Genomic DNA, 21,090 nt, shown 5'->3' with positions numbered 1-21,090 from the left:
TGCCGCGCCCTCTGGCGGCCGAAAGTGGAAGAGTTCGTCTACGAGCCCCGCCCGGCAGAGGCGGGCCTTTCACCGACCCCTCCCCACGGGCTCAGCCGGCTCCTGGCTCCCCGGTGGTCCAGGGCAGAAAAGTCCAGGCACCTTGCCTGGCTCAAGGGCTCATCCACAGCCACCCAGGCACTGTCATCTGCCGTCCCCTCCTCCAGCATCGCACGAGCACTTCCCATAACTTCATGAAAGCCTCTGAGACTCAACTGAACACCTCCTGCTCCCAGTGTGTAAGAATCCCTTAGGAGATGAGCTCCTTAAGAAATCGGCTCCTGTTCCAGAAGGCTGCCCCAGACCCAAGACTGCAGAGGCACTGGGGGTCAAGGGGGAGACCCAGAGGCCCCAACACGTTAAGATGACTAGCCCAAGTGGGAAAACTGAAGCGATGAGTACTGGGCCTCAGTATGACCTGGCAGTTGAGTACCCAGGGCCTTGCCACCAGTGAGGACCCAGGGCCAGACCACTATCACTTGAGCACACCTAAGCCTGGGTCTCTGCTCCCAGGAGAGAAGAATGCTAAGCAGGTCTTGGAATCTTTTTTTTTTTCTTTCTACGTTTTATTATTTCAAACCAGGTGAACAATTCCATAAAACATGTGAAAAAAGCAAGGAAGTGTTCAACGCTGAAGGACCCGGGCCTGGGGCGAGGGTGTGAGGGGCATGGCCCCTCAGCAGGCAGCGGCGGTTCCTAGGTTAGCGCTAAGGAGCTACATTTAGGTTAATGGAGCCAGGGCCCAGGGCCACTGGGGTGGGGCCCTCAGTGACGTTGGCAGTTGTCTGGAACAGCCCTTGGAACCCAATTCTGTGGAGGGCAGGGTCGGGGTGCCACCCGCACAGGGGGCAACCAGCAGAGGGATGGGTGTAAACACGTAGACACACTCAAGGCACGGAATCACCGGAAAGGGATTGGGTGGGTGCTGGTCAGGATCTGACAGTTTTAAATAGTTTTTTCTAAAAAGTTTTCTAGGTTTGCAGTTTTCTCTTTTTTTTTCCCCTTTGACTTTCTTTTTTTTTTTAATAAAAAAAAAAAAGCTACGAGAATGAGCAGGTGGACTGTGGTCTTCAGGAATGGTGGCGTCTCACGCTTCTTGTGCTTTTTCCTTTGGGGCCTCCGAGTGGCTTGGGTGGGGGTGTGTGCGGGTGGTGGGGGTGGGCAGGAGGCTCCCTGTAAACATTTGGACTCGGGTTGGGTCAGGGGCTGGTGTTGGGCAAAGCCAGGGGTCCCAGGCTGGAGAAGTGGGTGCCCCTCCAAACACAGGCCGTGGGAGACTCAGCATGGGCTCCCCTCCCCCATCACAGAACAAAACAATGGTTAAAACCAGAACGGAGGCCAGGAGGGGTTACAGGCATTCCCTGCACCTGGGACAAGGGCAGGCTTCAAACAGGGAGGCCTGTGGCAGCCCCTCCCCAAGTCTCTGGAGCTGAGGGCGGGACGGCGGGGAGCCAAGAACAGGGAGGAAAGAAGGGGAAAAGCGGCCAGGGGGACGGTGGGGAGCGTGGTCCTCTCGCCCCCGTCTTCCACAGGGGCTGGGGTAGCAGAGTCGGCGGTGGCCCTGGAGGTGGGGGACAGTCAGGGCATGGGTCGGGAGGGAGGTAGCCAGCGTGGGTCTCTCTGCCTGCCTCCCCAGACGACGACCCTTCTCCAGTCTTCCCACCCACCTGTTACCAGGGACATGGTGGCCAGTGTGTGTTGCTGGGTTACACACACACTGTAACCCCTGTTCACGAATGAATGGGAGGGGAGACTGGAGCTCTGGCAGAACCCTCCCCACCCACCGCTCCCAGGGCTGGCAAGGCCAGCCTCAGCCCCAGACCCTCAGATGGGTCCGAGGGAAAGATGGCAGGGGTGAGCACAGAGCTCGTCGTGCTGAGTGGAGGGCGGCTGGGCCCCTTCTGTCATCTCGATCCTTCAGGCCAGGCTGGTGGCCTTGTGGGTGGGAAAGTGAGTTCTCGCCAAGGAAAATGGGGACAGCCTTCCAGTTCTGTCCCAGGACACAGCCCGGTGCTTCTACTTTCTGGACCGTGGGGCAGAACAGAGCCCGGGCCCACCTGTGCCACGGCCTCAGTGCCCTACCCTCTGTCACCCTCCTGACTCAACACCCTGTGCCCCCCACCATGCCCCGCACTCTGGTCTCTACCAGGTGTCCAAGTTCACCACCCCAGCTGGACACTCTCTGGCCCCAACCCTGCCCCTTTGCGGGGCTCAGCGGCCCCACTCCTGTCCTCCCTGCCCGGCCCCCTCTGGCTCACCATCCTGCCAGGCCCCGCCGCCCCTCAGAAGAGGCCGCAGTCCTTCAGGTTGTTCTTGATGATGACGTCGGTGACAGCGTCAAATACGAACTGCACGTTCTTCGTGTCAGTGGCGCATGTGAAGTGCGTGTAGATCTCCTTGGTGTCCTTGCGCTTGTTGAGGTCCTCGAACTTGCTCTGGATGTAGCTGGCTGCCTCGTCATACTTGTTGGCCCCTGGGAAGGTAGGCAAAATGGTGAGGGCTCGTGCTACGAGTCCGGCAGGCTGGCCCGTCCCCCAAGTCCAGAGAGGGTTCTGTGCGTGCGATCCAACAAGCATGGATGGGTGACAACCGTGAGAGTGCCCAGGCACACCTGAGTATGCAGAGAGGGGCACCGGATTGTGTGAGGGCCGATGCGCAGTGACATGTATGGGGTACATGCCCGAGTGTGTTAAAAAGGGCCCTGGGGTGTACAGACACAAGTGTGTAAGTAAGTCTGTGAAGCACCGGCTCTGTGTTGAGTGTCCCGCAGTTTACCCTTCTGTCCAGCGGGGGGCGCCCGTGGGCCACCTGGTCACCACCAGCTCCTCCCCAGAGGCCCAGACCCCACACCTGTATACTCAGGGAAGCAGATGGTCAGGGGGCTGTGTATGATCTTCTCCTCGAACAGGTCCTTCTTGTTGAGGAAGAGGATGATGGACGTGTCCGTGAACCACTTGTTGTTGCAGATACTGTCAAACAGCTTCATGCTCTCGTGCATGCGGTTCTGGGGGCAGGACAGTGCTTTCAGCACCAGCCACCCCCCACCCCTCACGCTGCCCTCCCTTCCCCGTGGCCTCTGGGCCTCTCACCATCTCCTCGTCCTCGGCTAGCACCAGGTCATAGGCGCTCAAAGCTACACAGAAGATGATGGCTGTGACGCCCTCAAAGCAGTGGATCCACTTCTTCCGCTCAGACCGCTGACCACCCACGTCAAACATCCTGTGGACACAGCGCCTTGGCTACCGAAAAGGGAGTTCTGGGAGAAGCTCCCTGCCCCATTTTGCAGGTTGACCGACTGAGGACAGAGGCCTGCTCAGGGTACGGCAGCTGCCTCCATGGTATCACCCACACTGGCCCACTTTCCCCCCAGTTCTGGCCCAGCGGAGTGAGTGAGGCTGGTCAGCATGGCAGGTGGCTGTCACATGGGGCAGGGTCAACAGAGGCTGTGAGCTGCTGTCCACCACACAGCCTTAAGAAACTCAGAGTGGGGCTGGGGAATCCCAGATGAACCCTCTTTCCCAGCACAGCCCTCAGCAGGCCCCAGTCTGAGGATCTCTACCTTTCACCCCCAAGGCTGGCTGCTCCGAACCCTGTTCCCCGGCCTACAAGCCCGCTCACTTGAAGTGTAGGTCTTTGAAGGTGAAGTGCGTCTCCACAATGCCCGTGGTCTTCACTCGAGTCCGCAGCACGTCCTGCTGCGTAGGGATGTAGTCGCTCTGGGCGATGCGCTCCAGGTCGTTCAGGTAGCTGCGAAGGAGTATGGGGGTGGGGGGGGGCGTCAGTGGGGCCCAACTGGCCCCTTGATCTTCCGTCCCTTTATTTCTCAGGCATAGCTCCTGACTCTTCTTTATTTATTTTTAATTGAAGGATAACAGCTTTATAGTACCGTGTTGGTTTCTACCAAACGTCAACATGAATCAGCCATAGGTTTACCCATGTCCCCTCCCACTTGAACGTCCCTCCCACCTCCCTCCTCATCCCACCCCTCCAGGTTGTTAGGAGCCGGCGTCTTACAGCAGATTCCCATTGGCTCTCTATTTTACATAGGCCCCTGACTCTTTAAGCCTTGCTTGCACTGCATTCACCACTCAGCTGAGGGGCAGCTCTGAGGCCAGCCAGCCAAGCCCCAGCACCCAGGTCGGAGGCAGGCCTGCCCCACACAGGATCCAAGTTGGTGGAGTTGCAGGAGAGGGTGGTGGGAGGGGGCAAATTAGTCCTTCGGTGAGGGATGCAGGATGCTAATCGGCGCAATTACGGCACCCGCCGCAGAGCAGCCTGGCATGTCCCCTGATGCGGGGCTGGACAGGTTGAGGCCTGCCTGGCTCAGTGGGCTCTCTGCCCAGTGCCCAGTAAAATTTGGGCTCCTCAGGGGAAGGGCATAACCACTTGTTTGGCAGGGGTCCCAGGGGCTCCCCACTACCAGCTCTCTTAACTAGTATTAATGCCGCCCTGGCCTAGCCCTGAGACTAGCTCAGGTGCCTGCCTCAATATCCTTGCTGTGCCCTCGGGGTTCAGGTCCAGGCCTCCCAATCACTGCCCAGAACCGATGTCTTGTTCTCGGGGCAGGGCTGCTGGGGCCAGCTCTTGGCTCCCCCACCGGCAGCTAAGTCAGAGGAAAATGACTTCAGAGAGGCAGAGACCGAAAAGAAAAACAGGAAGGGCTATGGGGAACTGTGACGCATGTGCTGTGACCTGCAAACTCTACCCCGCCCCCTACGGAGAGCCTCCAGTCTCATGGTGAATTCCACTCCAGTTCTTCCATTGTCTGCAACAAGGGGGCTCACCCCAGGGACCCAGTGTCCCACGGCAGCCTTGAAGGACTGCTGTGAGGAGGGGCTGGAGGATCCCTGGACCCCAGAGTGTTCCAATCCGCTCCCCACACCTGGGTGATCTCGTTGCAGCATAAACCTGCCTGGCAGGGCTCATGTTTACTGCTGAATCCCCACACCCAGAACAGCGCTGGGCATGCAGTGAGCGCTGAATATCTGGAGAACGAAGGACAGGGATGATACAGGAATGAGAAGGGGCAGGAGGGTGGTCGTAACCAGGCCCTCCTTGAGTATCCCAGACCCTGAGATGACAGGGGTTGATAGGAGCCACCCCTCCCTGCTGGCAGGACCCCAAAGTTCTGCTGGCACTGTGAACCTATGACTTCTGGGAATAAACACCCCCAGACCCCCCACCCCACCGTGTGTGGCTGTGACTCCGCAGCTCCTATGGGGGGCGTGCTCTCACAAGTGCATTCAGGCCACTGCAGGGAGGGAGGGAGGGAGGCTGTCCACGTGACTGGGGCAGGGCTCAGGAATCACTGCCAGGCGAGACCGGCCTCCCACCCAGCTTCGGGGAGGTCCAACAGCCCCTCTCTGGGTGGGCTCAGGATGGGAAGTGCAGTGAGTGGGAAAGCTGCTCAGACAGAGGGACTGGCTTAGGCAGAGGTAGGAGATGGGAGGTGAGAGTCCAGGGCCCACAGTCTATCTGGGGGGCCCCACCCAAAGCCCACGGATGTCTCCCTACATCCTTCTTCCAGGCCAAGCCCCAAGCCACCAAGACCCCGGCTGACAGCAGAGGCTCATCATGTCTTTCTGAGGGTGCTCAGACCCTCTGGCTCAGGCGATAGTCCAGGTGTCCCCTATTCTACCGCCGGCCCGGCCCCGTGCAGTAATTACTCACTAGGCGGCAGAGTCGTTGAGCTGGTACTCCCGCGAGCGGCCAAAGCAGGCCTGCACCCCATGGTCAGCCCAGAGCCTCCGGATGACGCCGGACAGATCCTCAGGCAGCACGCCCTGCTCCTCGGCCGTGCACGACAGCGCGAACAGCTGCCTGGCGTCGTCCTGGGCACAGCAGTGAGCGGTCAGCGTGTTGCAGAAGCACACGCCCACCCCACCGGTCAGAGGCAGGGAGAAGGCCTCCGGAATGGGGCCCAGACTGGGGTGTTCTTAGCTCCCCCAGCACAAGGCTTGCCCTGGAGTGTTATGGGAGGCAGGCAGGGGTTGGGGAGTCCACGTACCGCGCGGGAGGGGTCGGCAAAGTCAATCTGCAGATTGCCCATGGCTTTGACAATGGCCATGATGGACTGGATGGTGTTGCTGTAGACGACTGCCCTGTACTGTCGGCATTCCTCCTCCGAGTAGCCATCCTCGTGGATGATCCTGGCAGCCAGGGGGCTGGGGTTAGGGTGTACCGGACACGGGGACCCCCACATGGGCGTCTGGAGCTACAGGGGCCTGCAGTAGCTACTTCAGACAGGAGAAGACTGCCTCTGAACCACTGGGGAGCAGAGGATGAACGTGGCCTCTGGCAAAGTGCTGGGCCCGGCTAAGACTGGCTGGGCCTACACCTGGGGGCAGTACGGACCCCGAGGAAGAAGAGGGGAAACCGAGGTTTGCAGGCTGTCTCCCGCACACAGCACTTACTTCATCTGCTTGACAATGGTGCTCTTCCCTGACTCCCCAGCACCTGGAACAAAGGACACAGTGAGTCAGGGAGCAGGCCCAGTGGGGACACAGAGGCCAGCAACTAGTAGCCCGGCCATATGGCCCGGGAGGCAGGACCCATCTTTCCCATCAGTTGTAGATGGAAGCAGTCGGGCCTCGTGGGCAGCAGAGCTACCAGGGGTGCAGTTGGCAGGGCCATGGGGGTGAAGGCAACCTAGGCAACCTGGACCCCACGGTGGACTCACTGCAGGCCCTGGCTTCCCACAAAATCTCTAGCTCAACGTGGAGGGGGCTGTCCAGGGGTTTTGGCTGGAGACCTGAGGCTCAGCAGGCACCCTGTCATTCTCATACACGCAGGCTCGCCACTCCGTGGCCAGTGCTCCCCAACATGGCACCGGGTCATAGCTGGCACAGGAGCCCTGCTTACTCTTCTCCCTACACCGTGAGCTGCAGCTGCTGTGGGGCCTGGATCCGGGCATGGCGTCATACCCCTGCCTTTCAGACATGGCCAAGGCCCAGCACCCTGCTTGCTGGGCCGAGGTCTACTCACAGCAGACACCAGGACCTGGGGGACAGGCAGTGTCACATACACACACTCATAATGCTTCTTCCCCAGCTTGGCAGAACTCTATTCTGTATTTCTCTTCAACCAGGGCTAAGGAATTCGCTGCCACTCTGGTGACTGTCAGAGCAGCCCCACAAAACAGGTACTATTTCTCCCATTTTACAGATGCGGACACTGAGGCTCAGAAAAGTCTTGGCCCAAGATCATGTAGGCAGGATTCAGAAGAGCAAGGAGGTATGCAGGATGATGATGCCTGACCTGTCCAGCCCTACTCAAAATGTGGCTCAGATCTTGCAGGACAATGTCTTGGTTTTTTTTTTTTTTAAAACAAAACAGCTTCCCGGGCTCCATCCCAGACACAGAGCCAGATCTCAAGGGGTGCAGCCCAGAAACCTGCATTCCCCAGGGAGTCTGTGCAGGGACGTGTGAGACCGGGAAGGCCACTCCTCTCCTGGCTAGGGGTGGGGACAGGGCCTTACTGCTTCCCTTTTGCCACTTCCTTTCCTAAGCTCCAGGGAGAGCACACCTCAGCTGGGCCCAGCTTTCTCCCAGCCTTTACCCAGACTGCACCCTCTGCTCTGCCCCAGCACTGTCAGGCACTACCTCTTGCCAACTCCAGTTCTTTGTCTAAGGAGTTCTCTGCCAGGCATACCTGCCCAATGTCCCACCAACACGTGTCCCAACCCTCCTGATCACTGTGGTGGGTCTGTCCCTCTGACCAGCTCAGCAGGGTGGGTGGTAGGGTCTGTGGCGGAAGTCACCCTTGGGAACTCTTGGCCCCCACAGATCCCTCAGGGATGGTTAAGAAGCTCAGAGGATGAAGGGGTAACACACAAACTGCCATGAGCAGCGCAAATGTCAGCAATAGTGACCTCAGCGCAGCTGTGAATCATGCCCCCTACGTGGCAGTCGCTATTCGAAGACCATTCCATTCCCTAGGTGGTCTCACAGCAAGCCCCGCACATAAGTCAGCTCTACCCTCACCTCCACCTCATAAATGAGGAAACTGAAGGATTTCCCTGGCGGTCCAATGGTTTAAAACTCCACGCTTCCAATGCAGGGGGCATGGGTTTGATCCCTGGTCGGGGAACTAAGGTTCCATATGCTGTGGGGCATGGCCAAAACATTTTTTTTAAAAAAGGTGGTGGTGGGAGGGAAACTGAGAGACACCTCTGTCAAATGGTTACAGCCCCTCTGCACGTGGCCCACCTTGCCTCCTAACACTGTCTTATGTGCCCAGAGAGCCTCAGGTCCAAGTCTCCGCACTGCCCTCCCAACAGCATTAGGCCCTGCTTGCCAACTCCGGGTCTTTGCCCATCTGCATCCATCCTACCTCCCATCCCAGAGCCACACCGACCAGGAGAAACTCATGTGTGGCTTGCGGCCACAAGCCAGGGGCCTCTGTGAGGAGGCTTCACAAATGCTGCCTGGAATCACTGGGCTTCTCTGACCGTCCCAGGCCTGCTTCCCAGGATCGGGGAGTGCTGCGAGGGGGAGCAGCACAAATAGACAGGCTCTGGGCAGGCTGGGGTGTGAGCCTCTCTACTGGTCCAACCCCTGGGCACTGCAGGCCCCAGGCCTAGTGTATTTCCCCTGGGCATGGGCTGTGGTCAGGGGCAGCATTCCTCTCCACAGGGCTGGCAGGGAGCAGCCAGGACAGGACCCCTCACTTAACAACCCCGACCTGTGGAGTGGGCCCAAGGGGACAGGGCCTGGGAAGGCCCAGTGGTGACGCCGATTCACGGAGGCTCCTCCCCCAAGGCCCAGAACAACCACGGGGCAGGGAGGACAGCGATGGACTAGCTGACCACGAATGAGGGCCAGGTGACACCTGGTTGTCCTTCCCAACTAGTCACTTGCTCCCAGAGAGCAGGAGGGAGGGTGGACAGCCTGGGGCAAAGGAAGACCCAGGAGCCATGAGTCCCAGCCAGGACTGGGGGCCCAGTGCAGGAGCGGAAGCCGAAGGCGTGAAGTGATGGGTCACATCGATCGCGCTGTCCTCAGTCAGGTGACCCGAGACTCAGCGTAGGCAGTTCTCCAGGGCACAGGGGACCTCAGGTGGGGGTGATTTGGGGACCACTGTGCACCCGAGGCACCCGTCTCCTTGTCTAGTCTTATGATTACTCTCTTGGTAAAAGGTGTGGACCACTCCGTGACCCTGCCCAGACATAAGAACGCCAACACAAACTTGCTTTGCATCTGATTTTCCTAGCAGCGGTGGACCGGGCAGACATTGAGGGCCCTTTCCCTGTCCCCTTTGAGCTTCAGTCTCGCTTCTTCTCCCTTCGAAGAATAGGACATACTCTTTGCCTCCAGCAAGGGACTGGTGGACAGTCACAGAGCCCCTATCCCTGGACTCAGAGCAGTCCCTGTCTTTCCTACAGCTGTGACTCAAAGAGGGAAGGAGTTAAGTGGCAGGACAAGGGTGTGGTGCTGACAGCCAAGCAGAAAGCAGGGGAGACCACCAGGACAGAATCACAGGCATGGCCCAGGAGGAGCTACAAGAGATCATGGGGGTTGGGGGCACAGCTGGGTGGGGCCATGGGCTCTATCCAGTTGGACACTCTGGTTATCAGGCAGCCCACAAGCGAGGTGTCCTAGGAGTTCATTTTCCATTGCTGCCTGATGACGCTTCCCTATTAGATAGGCTGGCACTTGGCCTGGAGTTTGCTTGTACCTTGCTGATCCTAGGCACCCAGTTCTCCCCACCCAGCCCTGCACCTTCCCTTCAGAGAAGGGGGTGTCACTAGCTCGATCCAGATTGCTGCAGAGGTGCTGGGGTGGGGGGTGGAGGACTCAGCCAGCAGAAGGCAGCAGGAGTCTCATACCCACGGCAGGCCCACCAGGTACTCCTTTCTCCTGCTGAGTGGGACCAGAGAGACCTACAGAGGATCCTTGTGGGGCCCTCAGTGTTCCCACTGGGCCATACCTCTTCACACCACCAAGGAAGAAGCCTCTGCAGCCCCTGACCCGGGGCGCAGCTGCAGGGCCCCCAGCGGGCAGGCGGTAATTGCCGAGATGTGCAGGGCGACAGCGGCTGCTCTGCACTGGAACATCTGCTTCCACTCTGGGAGCCCTGGGCCCCAACGGAGGAGGGAACAGATGGGGGGGGAGGAGGGGAAGAACGGCTCCACCTGCCTGAACAAGGCCAGCAGGGCTTCTGCCGGCGAGGCCCCAGGTCCAATGGCGTGATGCTGATCCCAAGCCCCTGCATCGCGTTTCTGCTGTGGTCTATGTTGAAGCCTCTACCTCCCAGATGCGGCTTTGTCCTGCTGGGAGGCCCTGACTTGCATCTTTCCTCTCTGGCCCCACTTTCCCTTCTGCAGGAGCCGCAAAGCCTTGGGCCAGCCAGCCCATGTCACCTTTTCAGATCCTCTCCCAGAGGGAGGTCCAGACCCACCACAACCCTGGTGCCCACCTCGATCCTCCCTGAGATCTCCAAGAACGGCTGCCCGATCCTGCCCTGGCTCTGGCACCTCATCTGTGCAACAGGATACCACCATTATCTCATCCTTGGAGACGGGTGAGTGACCGGCACACGGCAAGCATTGAGATCAAAGTTATTATCGCTGTTTTCTTTTACCCTTCGGAAGAGGACAGAGTTCCCCAAACCTCTCATTTCCTGCAGCCCACAGTGACCACGCTGCATAGGTCACTGCAACCACAGCCTGCAGAGGAGCCTGCCTGCCGCGGCCATCTCATTTTGAAGGCGAGTTTCTGAGGCTTTCAGACAAAAGCACAGCCCAGGGCAGTGACCAGGGGCTTGAGAGGCTGACTCAGCAGTGGTGGTGGTTCCCTGCCGGGACTTGTGTAACCTGGGACCGGAGTCAGGGCCACGCACTCCTTTGCTGGCTTTCTGCTCTCAGTTCGTCACTTCCCTTCCAAACAACCTGGCACTCCTACCCCGGGGCAGGGCACTCCTTCCCGCCCAGCAGGTCTCACTGCAGACACTGCTCCCTGGCTCTCTCCGCACCCTGCAGGCCGGGGAGCAGGGCGCCCTGGAGACGCTCTCGAGCTGGTGGGCTCCCCAGGAACATGTGGGGCCGGGGAGAGCTGCCAGCTGACGTGGCAGGCCTGAAGGCAGAGCTTCTCAGAAGCAGCCGTGGCTCGGACCACAGGGTAGACGTGGGGAGCAGCCCAGCTCAAACCCACAGCTGGGGCCCGCCCCCCCCAGCAGAGCTCCCCGCCCCCTCGCTGGCCTACCCTGGTGGGCCGCTGGGGTACGGTTGGGATGCACCCTGGGAAGCCCACCCCAAAGGCGGCCCTGGCACCACCTCCCTCTCTCATCTCAGGAAGGTGCCACGTCTCCAGCCCCAGCCCAGGCCGCCGTCTCTGGGCCCCCTGCTCCCGCCCCTCCCCGCCCCGCCCCGCCCCGCAGCCGCGGGGGTCCCCGGCCCGCCACCGCCAGGGGGAGCCCGCGGCCAGGGACCCAGCGGAGGTGGGGGCTGGGCGGCGCGGAGGCACGTTTGTTTCTGGAAAGGGGCGGCGGCGAGGGGCGGCTGGGGGAGGCGCCTCAGCCATGGCCCCCTCCCGAGCTTGGGAAGCCTCGGCCTGCAGAGACGCGGCACACGCGGGAACAATGGGGCCGGCGGGGAGGGGGAGGGCCCCTCCAGACAAAGGCCCTCCGGGCCCGCCCCTGGCGTCTCTTCCTTCCTCCAGGTGCGGCGCTCCCCTCCCTGCAAGGAGGTTCGGCGGGGGTCTGGCGTGGGGGTGGGGGGAGGCTCTTGGACGGACCCCGTGTGGCACCCCCACCCACAGGTGTGGCCTCGCCTTCCTCCAGGTGCCCCAGCAAAGCCGGAACCTCCCTCCCTCCAGTCTCTGCAGCTTGGGAAGCCTCCAGCGGCTTCCTGACGCCCATCAGGGAAGCACTAAGGACCAGGGCCTGGCCAAGTCTTTGCTCTTCGGTGCAAAGGAAACAGGCCTCGGATTCTCCCAGGCACGGAGAGGGCTTTCCAGGGCAGGGCTGCGTCTCCTGCAGTGGGGCCCTGCCCACCGTAGAAAGGGAAACTGAGGCACTGGGTAAGGAAGGCCACGCTGGCGGAGAGGAGGCCGAGACCTGTTCCTCATTGGCCACTGAGGCTGCATCCGGGTCTCACCCTCCACTGCCGGGCACTGCTAGAAAGGGCCCAGGTCGGACAAGGAGCCAGGCCATCTGGCACAGCCCTCTTCCTGATGCTTCTTCACTGGAGGAAACTGCCTTGCTCTTTTCAGAGTCTGAATCACTGTGTAGACCCGGGTGAGATGCCCGTGTCTGGGCCTCTGTGTCCCCATCTCTGAAATATACTCACGGGAGTGTACCAGGTGCAACAGATGCCCTGAAAAGCCTCCCTTGGGTCTTCACACCCACCACAAACTCCACTCCAGGGTCCAGCCCAAGCAGGCAGTTTGTCTGTGTGCCCACAAGCCACGAACCAGGCTTGAGAAGCGTGACATCATAGGACCCAACACTGGGCACAGAGAGGGGCAGCCAGCCTCAGGTCCCACAGTGAGGAAGGTGGGGGAGAGGGCACTCTGGGACCTGGAGTCTGGACTGGCCATGAGAGTGCCATGTTCGTTCAGCTTTGTGTCTGGCCTTGATGCTTCTGCGGCTTCTGTTCTTGCTCTCTCCTAGGTCCTTTAGAATCCTCAGTTCCCTAGGGCCTGGCCTGACAAGCCAGAGCAGAACCCTGGGAACTCTGCGGGGAAGGGCAAGGCAACTGAACTTTGGATTTCGGAGGCCAAGAAGGATGAGGGCCAGCTGTGGTCTTCCCACGCTGTGGCCAGTCCACACCACGGACACATGAGTCACCATACAGGAGCCCACCGCAGCCTTCGCTCTCGGTGGGGACCCTCAGCAGGACCACCCTTCCCTTCTCCTCATCTGGACAAGTCCCAGTCTCCAGACCAGGCTCAGGGCCCCCCACACCGCACCCTGGCAGCCTCCAAGCTTTCCTCAGGCTGGGACTTAGTTCCCTCAAGTCCAGGGGTTGTGGGAGGCACTGACATGTTAGGGGAAAAGCAAAACACTAAGCTGCCTGACAGTGACCTGAGTATTCCTGTGAGGGGACACGGGCTAGGAGGGGAAGTGGGAAGCGAAAATGGGGGCACCTGTATTAGGATGAGGTCACCCCGTGGCCACACAGCAAATTTCTGGCTTTAAGCAGGAAAAAGATTCACGCACAGTCTTGGGTCCCACTCTCTAGAATAGATGGTCCCCTAAGAGTCCCCTAAAAGAAGAATTGAGGCCCTCAAGCATATGCAGGACACGGGTACACCCAAAGCATCTGCCTGTCACCCCGACTGAGCAATTTTTGCCATCTGGGCACAGACTCCTGTGCGGTGACAACAGTTGGGGACAGGCGTTCAGAGTCACCACCTGGGTTGTCCTTTACTGTCTCCACTTACTAAGTCACATGGTGTTCCTGACCCTCAGTTACTGCATCAGTGAAATGGGTATGTCAGTCCCAGCTCCACAGGGTTAAACACGAAGAGACCGGCACTATGCAATGGTCACAGCTCAATCCAAGGCAGCTACTTTTATCACCGGAGGGGAAACTGAGGCCCAGTGAAGGCACCCACTACCCAGGCCCAGTGGGTAGTGGGGTGGGGGAAATCCTTAGGCTGGCTCAAGGGCCCTTCTGTCTACCTCCAGGCAGGGGAAACCCAGAGTGAGCTAATACAGGGCTGCTGCTCCATTTCCGGGCATTCATCTGGGCCTGCAGCCGGCCTTCCGGCTTTGGAGGGCAATGGCTGCTCGGGAACATGGGAGCAGCCCTCTGCTTTCCTGCTGCCCCCCCACCCCACCCTGCCGGCATCCCTCTCCCAGCCACCACTTCCTGTGGTCAAAAGAGGGGCCTGGAATCCTTCTCAGAGGCGCCAACTTCTCTGAGATCCTGGGCCCAGTGGCCACTGGGGCAGGACAAGGCACAGAACTGTCTGGATTGCCTCCAATCCGGGGACCACCAGTAGGGGCAGCCCGTGGGGCCCCCGCACAGGTGGGGCTCACCTACTAAAGCCCCCCATGTTGACCTGCCTCACACTCCCCACCCCAGTGCAGTGTGAGCGGCTCTCTGGTCTCTTCCTCTTTTGGGCTCCTCCTCCTCCAGCTTCTTCCTCCTTTCCCTCTGGTGTGGACATCACTTCCCGAGAGGCCCAGCCCTGCTGTGCAGACTTCACCACCCCTCCTCCAACCCTGGGACACGGTACCTGCTGCCATCAATACAACCCCCCCAAACCGGAGATTCTGAGGCTGTAGCAGCCTTGGCACCCCGGAATCCTCTGAGCCACAAGGACACCCTTCTCAGCACAAGCCTGGTATGGTCCCACCTCTAGGTTTTGGCTCAAACAGGCCTGGCATTTACTGCCAAGCCTTGGAAGTGTACGCAGGAGGCCAACACTGAAGGGCCAGCCCAGGTTAGAGAGTGGGTGGCTATTCCAGGGAGACTATTCCCCCAGCCACCAAGATGATCAGAGCCCCAAGGTGCAGCCTAAGGGTGAGGGTGGAGTGTTTGGGGTTTAGTAAGAACAAGAGCTCAGGGCAGAGAGGCTGGGTGGGGCTGGGCAGAGGAGCCCCACCCTGCACCTGTGGCTGATGGAGAAGCTGTCTGAAAGTATCAGGTACTAGGGCCATCAATCAGAGGGGCCCAGTCCTTTGCCCTCCCAGGGCCTTCTTAGGCAGGGCACATCAGCAGTGGCCTGCCGGAACCCGTTAACCCCTTTCCCCCACTGACCTTTTAGGTTAGGACTCCTGCCCCAGAGATAGTGGGAAAATGAGATTAGAAGCTGGCCTGGGTTCTGCCTTGGAGACAGCACTCAGGCTCTGGGTTGGACTGTCTCATCCTCTGCTGGGGACGTGGGAGGCCAAGTCCTTGGCCCCTCAGATGCTAAGAGCTTAAATGGACAAAGCTTCCTCCATCCTGTTCTTGCCTAAAGAATGGGTGGCTTTCAGAGATGGAGACTGAGATAGCCAGAGATCAAGGACAGGGTGTACAGGACCTGTGTGCCCCGCCTGGGGCCCAAGCTGCCGCAAGTGCCAGCCCCTGCACTGCTGGAGCTGGGACCTTGCTGGGATCCCATCAGGTCCCACCCCCAGTACTACCTTCGGTCACTTGCTGGGTTCCTGTTAGCAGGCTTAGGATATCTATGATGCTAGGCAATGACCCTGCAGCTCAGGCCAGCCCAGGACCAACTCAAAGAGGCCCTTGACTGTGCCAGTCCCCATCTGGCAGCACAGGCTCCAACTCAAGCACAGTGGGTGGCTCAACGCTGCCTCAGGGCCTGGCATGGAAGCCTGAGCTCCCCAGCTGGCCTCACTTCCACCTCCAGCCACAGGGACAGGCATTCCCTCTGCCCCTACCACCTGCTCTGCTCTCAGTCTTGGGATGCTTCAACCTCCACCCCTCCTGGGATGTCTTCAGCTGAGCTCCAGGGTCACTTCCTTTGCAAAACCGCCCTGACTGACCCAGCTCAGGGGTAGTCCCTGAAGGACCCAGCTTCACTCCTATCCTAGAGGTACAACTGCTTTCGCTGGCTGCACCAACACTGGGGTCACGGGCAGGAGCTGAGCCCAGGGGCACTGCGCAGGCAGAGGCGGGTCAGAAACGGTTCAGACCCCCTACTCACTCCCTAGCTTGGAGCCCCAGCAGTGCAGCTACTGACTCGCCAAGACAAAGCCTGGCCTCGCCTGGGGGAGGGGTGGGAAGAAGAGACTCAAGGCTCAAGCTGCCCCGCCCCCCATTCAAGTGCTAATGAGCTCCAGCCGGATGGCGGGATAGCAGGACGATGGGATGGAGGTGGTGGGGAGAACAGGGAAGCTGGAGGCCAGCCTGGGTACTAGCCCACTTGGTACCCCAGGGCCCTGCCACACCCCCAACCCTAAGACCTCCGGGAAGGTGGCTCAGCCCCCAGAGGTTGGGCGTAAGGTCCCCAGGGCAGTGTGTCACTCCAGATGCCACCAAAAATCTACAAGTCTCAACCTCTCACTCGCAGCGGCCTAAGGGCAGGGGTCAGGGTTCCCAGGGTAACCTCCATACTAAGGCGAGGCAACCTCCGAGCTGGGGAGATTCCTCCCCATCAAACTCTCAGCTCTGCAGGAGTCAGCAGGGGGGGGGCCCTCTCCTGTTCTCACACCCACAGGTCTTGGTGTACCACCCCCACAACACATGTGGCTGCAGGCAGGCACCCCATCCCAGGTTGTGGATGGAGAGCGGAGCATCCACCAGGATTTCACCTGTCGCTGGGTTTCTCAGCCCATGTACTAGGTGGAGCAGGGATCTGAACCTAGGTTTGTGTGACCCCCTCAGGAGGGTGAGCCCTCCACCCCCCAGACCAGGCCTTCCTACTTCAGAACCCTTGCTGAGTTGGTCCCTCTGCCCCCAGTGCCTGACCCTGGCAAATACTGCTAATTTTTCAAGCCCAACTCAGAGGACCCCTTCCCAGGAAGGACTACTCCCCCCACCCCCAAAATTCTCCGGCATCACTTAGACTCTACTCATTACCCAGCCAGCCAGGATCCCAGGCTAGCCCTTCCCACTAGCTCCTGCTATACCAAGCCCCAAGCAGCAGCTTGAGAATTACTTATCCCTGTTCAGGGATGTGTGCAAATAGTTTCTTTCTTTCCACACACACTTAATAGGCACCGACAGTGTGCCAGGCCCCTTGTGAGAGACAGACAGGACTAACGACACAAAACTCCCTTCCTTTCATTTGATAAATCTCACTGAGCCCCTCAACGTCCAGTCTCTGCACTGGCCAGGCCAAGAATTCCCACAGCACTGTTCTGGTCTGAGCCCCATGGCTGTGGGGCAGCTCCAGCCCTAAGAGCTAGACAGACTCTACTGCAGCAGCAGAGAGGGCAGGCCTGCAACAGTCCCCAAACAGCCAGAGCTAAAAGGAAGAATGCAAAGCCGGTTTTCCCATATGAACAGCTAGAGTCCCTGCTCTGTGATCTGCAGGGAGTGGATAAGGGCTGTCTCCGGAGCCTGGCTCAGACGGCAACGGATCTGCCAGGAGACCTGAGTTGGATCCCTGGGTGGGGAAGATCCCCTGGAGAAGGGAATGGCATTCTTGTTTGGAGAATTCCATGGACAGAGGCAACTGGTGGCCCACAGCCCATGGACTCGCAGAGTCAGACACGACTGAGTGAGTGAGCGTGCACTGAGGTGCCAGCAGAGCGTGACGAGACCACAAGGGAACGGCCTGAAGACTTTTCCCCTCAGTCTCCCCTTGAGTCCTGGCCACTGGCCTCACACAGTCCTTGCCCCCTGCCCATGATGCGGCGGGCGATGGCTCAGTGACCGCTACCTTACTCCTCCATCTACTCACATCCAAGACCAAGTCCACACCAGCAGCGCTTCTTTCACTCAACAAACAGACAACAGTTCCCAGGCTCCATGCTCAGCATAGAAGGCTCAGGAATGAACAGGACAGTCCTGCTCCAGTCGAGGGGGAGGGCAGCTGTGACACAGACAAATACCGCGCTCTAATGGGGGGTTAGAGGAGGCACTTTACCAGCCTTCGAGAAGGGGGTCAGGAAGGATCCTGGGAGGTGATCCTGGGCAGCCTTGAAGAACAATCAAGTAGGAGTGAAATGGGGGGAAAGTACATCAAGTGAAGGGAACAGATGCAAAGTACCAGGGGCAAGAGGGAACTGTTGTATTTATACCATGAAGCCTTCCTGAAGCCATCTCTCCTTTCTCTATAGACTGCCCACACAAGCTCAAACAAATCAGAGTCACCCCCTAAACACACACTCTGGCTTACTTTACCCAAAGTGCCCACGCCGAGGCCCCAGATTCTACCAGGGGATAGCTGGTCAATCAAGCTGAACTGGGTGGGGTGGTGGTATCTCTGAAGTAGAGCCGGTATCAGCAGCTCTGCTCCCCCAACCCAGCTGCCAGGGAACACCCTCTCCCTGGTGTGTACCACATCTGCCTTTGCCCCGGCGACAGACAGTGACTATGCCTGCCGGCTGGCAGGGCTCCCCAGGACGGGAAGGAGCCAGTATGCGGGTGGGGCAGCAGGCGTGGTTGGGCTGGGAGGGAAGGCTGGCAACTGCCCAGCCCGAGTCCCGTTGCCTGGACAGAGTCTTTCCGCTACGTGGGACAAGCGCCCAGCTCTCTGAAGCTGCCTTAGCTGGGCTCCCATCACCTCCCCCGTAACTGGACAGGCAAAGGATGGCCAGCCGGGACCCTTCTCCAGGCAGTCTGGAGAGACTGCGTCCTCAATTTCAGGCAAAGTTTGGTCTCCCAGCCCCTTACAATGAGTGCGTCCTCTGCAGGGTTTGAGCCCCCACTCTCCATCCTGGGCATGGTACTCCTCTGGCCCAAACCCAGGAAGCCCATTTCACAGTGGAAGCAAAGGCCAGAAGGACAGGATGCTCAGACGGACTCCCCAGACTACAAAGTGCCGAGCATTTCTAGGGGACCCTGTACCCCTGGTTGCTGCCAGCTCAGTATGAGAGCGGTCGCCAGACCCAGAACCTGAGCCGGGATCCGAGACTGGTGGGGTGGGGTCAGCACACAGAACTAGGCCAGGGGCCCTGTGTGCCCAGCCCCATGGCCCAGTCCCACATCTCTTCGGGCACCACCATAACTGCGATTGGCCTGGGAAGGGGCTGGCTAGTGACCTTCTGGCTGGGCACTGGAAGGCAGCAGCACCCGAAGCACCTTTCCCAGGCCCAGCGGGCAGCATCGATGGGCATTCCGCTGCGTCGACACCCACTCACAGCCGCTGCCGCACTCGCAGCAGAGACAGGAAGAGGCAAGCGCCCAACGCAAAACAGCCCAGGAGGCTGGGCCGCCGCCCCTTCCCGCCCCTTCTCTTCCTCCCCGCAGCGGCAGCGGATGCCATTTTGAAACCTCCGGGGCTGTGCCCCTGAGGCCAGGCCCCCAGGGACAGTCAACAGATGGGCCCAGGATGGAAGACACGCCGTCCCCTCGGCCACACGCTCAGCATGAAAAGCCCCACTTTTCGCAGCCTGGGGACCCCAGGGCAGCTCTGGGGCTGAGGGGCCACACCCCCCCACATACATGGTCCAGCCCCCAACACTGCCGCGAGGGGCTCCTTCCCCACTAGGTTTGAACTCCGCCCCACCCCCAATCAGGCTGCCACTGGGTGCACCTCACCTGCTCCCAGTGAGAGGCTGGACTGGGGCAACTACCAGGCCCCCAGCCTCTGCACTAGTCCACTTCAGATGCCCACCCCCTAGCAGGCCCCCCACCACTCCCACTCGACTAGCTGGTCCACCACTCCCCCCTCACAGGGCCTCAAGGACCAAAAGGCCCACCCACTCTCAGAAGCTACATCCTAGGCCTTTGGGCCCAGAAAGGGTGAGGGAAGCCCAGTACCCATCAGCGGCTCTCCTTGGCCCGCCCGCCCGCCGGGGGCAGCAATATGTCGGCTGTCTCACCACTTCCACTTCCCCCCACCCCTCAAGCAGCCACCATCTTTCCTGGCCTTGGAGCCGACTCAACCCGAACTCCTCCACACTCCCTCCTAACCCCAGGTCCCCCCCTCACTGGCCCAGACAGGGCTTAGAAACTGGGCAACGGACAGCCAGCAGAACTCCCTGGGCAGCTTGAGGCCTGGTCCCCTCCCCCAACATGACAAGTGAAGCCCTTGGGGGTCTGGGGCCAGTCCTTTCAGTCCGGCCCACCTCGTGTAGGAGGTGGGTGGGGAAATCTGGAGAAAGCCTGAGTGCGGGAGAGAAATTAAGAGCAGGGGAGCAGAGGGTCTGAGGAGAGATGCATGCAACGAGGGAGCTGGCAGGCCCGATGCAGGGAGCAGGGGTCTCTAAGGGTTTGGGGGCTCTGGCTGGAAGGTGATCTCCTAAACAGTCATTCCACTTGAGAGGTGCAAACCAAAATCCCACCTGAGAAGTCCCTTGGGATCAGGTGCACAGAATGGGAAGGAGGGAGGGAGTGGGGGTCTGGGAGGGGCCCTGGAGATACTCGGGCCCAATAGGAATAGGGGGAGAAGTGAGGGAACAGGTGGTGCCTGAAGATGGGGGCTGAGTGGGGTGGTAGGGGGTTGGGTAAAGTCTAGGGAAGTATGGAAAGACAGGCAGGGGCTCTGAGGGTCTGTCAGGTTGGACAGTAAGAGTGGATGGTCAAGCAGAGTTCTGGGCAATGGGTGTTGGGGCACTGGTGGCTGTAGCTGGGGGTGTGGGCTCTGGGATGAGTTGAAGATGGGACCTATGGGCTGTTACAGATCAGAGGTCTCGGCCAACCCAGAGTTTTGATGCATTTTTTTGTTACGTCCTTGCCGGGCGGGTCTGGGGGGTTCAGGTCCAGGTGTGGGGATCCAGGCAGAGTCTGGGAGTTCGAAGCCCTAGTCCGCAGGTCAAAGTTGGGGATTTGGGCGGGGAATCGGGGGGTCCCAGCGCAGGGCGCGGCCTCACCCAAGAGCAGCAACTTCACCTCCCGCGCCGCCTTCTCGCCGTCTTCCCGCAGGTTCTTGTCGATCATCTTGGAGCGCTCGGCCGCCGCCTTGTCCTCGGCGCTCACGGTGCAGCCCATCCCGCCGTCCGCCGGCCCGGCCGCTGCCCGGCCCCCACAAGGCCCCGGCCCGGCTCGGCCCCGCCCGACCCCACTCCGCTCACGCCGCCGGCCCTCAACGGGTAGCTCCCGAGTCGGCAGTTCCGAGCGTCTGCGGGCGGTGCCTTCCAGGCCGCCGCGCACCGACGGCAGGGCGGGCCGGGGGTGGGGCCGGAGCGAGTCAGGCCTGGGACTGGGCCGGGGCAGGGCCGGAGGCGGGGCCATAGGAGACCTGGGGCCGCTGATTGGCTCGAGGGCGGAACGAAGGCGAAGTTAGGCTCAGCCCAAGCTCGGCCCGGGCTGGAGGCGGAGCCACGCGAGGGAGAGCTGCAGGGGTTGAGCCTAGCCCAGAAGGACTGGGCGGAGGGCGGGCTGCAGGCGGGGCCGGGCTCCGATTGGGTGCGCAGCGCCTGGAGCCCAGTTGCTCGACGGCGGGGGCGGGCAGATCTCGTAGCCTGAGGACCGGGATCCGGTGCACCTCAGGGTCTGAGCAGGAACCAGTCCTCTGAGTTGGGCAGAGAAGGCGTGTCTTAAAGTT

General features: G+C 60.2%; 1 protein-coding gene across 1 annotated transcript; it reads right to left on the bottom strand.

Annotated features, from left to right (window-relative positions):
* Positions 1-581: 581 nt before the first annotated feature.
* Positions 582-20,664, bottom strand: GNAI2 (G protein subunit alpha i2). The gene is made up of 9 exons (XM_055413871.2): positions 20,417-20,664; positions 6,453-6,495; positions 6,047-6,188; positions 5,710-5,870; positions 3,658-3,786; positions 3,129-3,258; positions 2,890-3,043; positions 2,298-2,512; positions 582-1,600 (listed from the first exon to the last, which is right to left on the bottom strand). The coding sequence occupies exons 1-8, from the start codon at positions 20,532-20,534 to the stop codon at positions 2,322-2,324; spliced, it is 1,068 nt and encodes a 355-aa protein (XP_055269846.2). The 5' UTR covers positions 20,535-20,664; the 3' UTR covers positions 582-1,600; positions 2,298-2,321.
* Positions 20,665-21,090: the final 426 nt, after the last annotated feature.

This window comes from Moschus berezovskii, chromosome 24 (assembly GCF_049115385.1).
Source record: "Moschus berezovskii isolate FMDL1 chromosome 24, NW_MosBer_1.0, whole genome shotgun sequence".
NCBI classification, from domain to species: Eukaryota; Metazoa; Chordata; class Mammalia; order Artiodactyla; family Moschidae; genus Moschus; species Moschus berezovskii.
This window is presented reverse-complemented; position numbering and strand designations above follow the sequence as displayed.

What these genes read in the sequence shown, in the direction of transcription:
- GNAI2 (XM_055413871.2), bottom strand. Translation starts at nt 20,534, where the DNA reads ATGGGCTGCACCGTGAGCGCCGAGGACAAGGCGGCGGCCGAGCGCTCC. An exon ending in GGTGAAGTTGCTGCTCTTGG is followed by an intron (nt 6,496 to 20,416) that starts GTGAGGCCGCGC and finishes CCTTTGTTCCAG; the next exon opens with GTGCTGGGGAGTCAGGGAAG. An exon ending in TAGCCGAGGACGAGGAGATG is followed by an intron (nt 3,044 to 3,128) that starts GTGAGAGGCCCA and finishes TCCTGCCCCCAG; the next exon opens with AACCGCATGCACGAGAGCAT.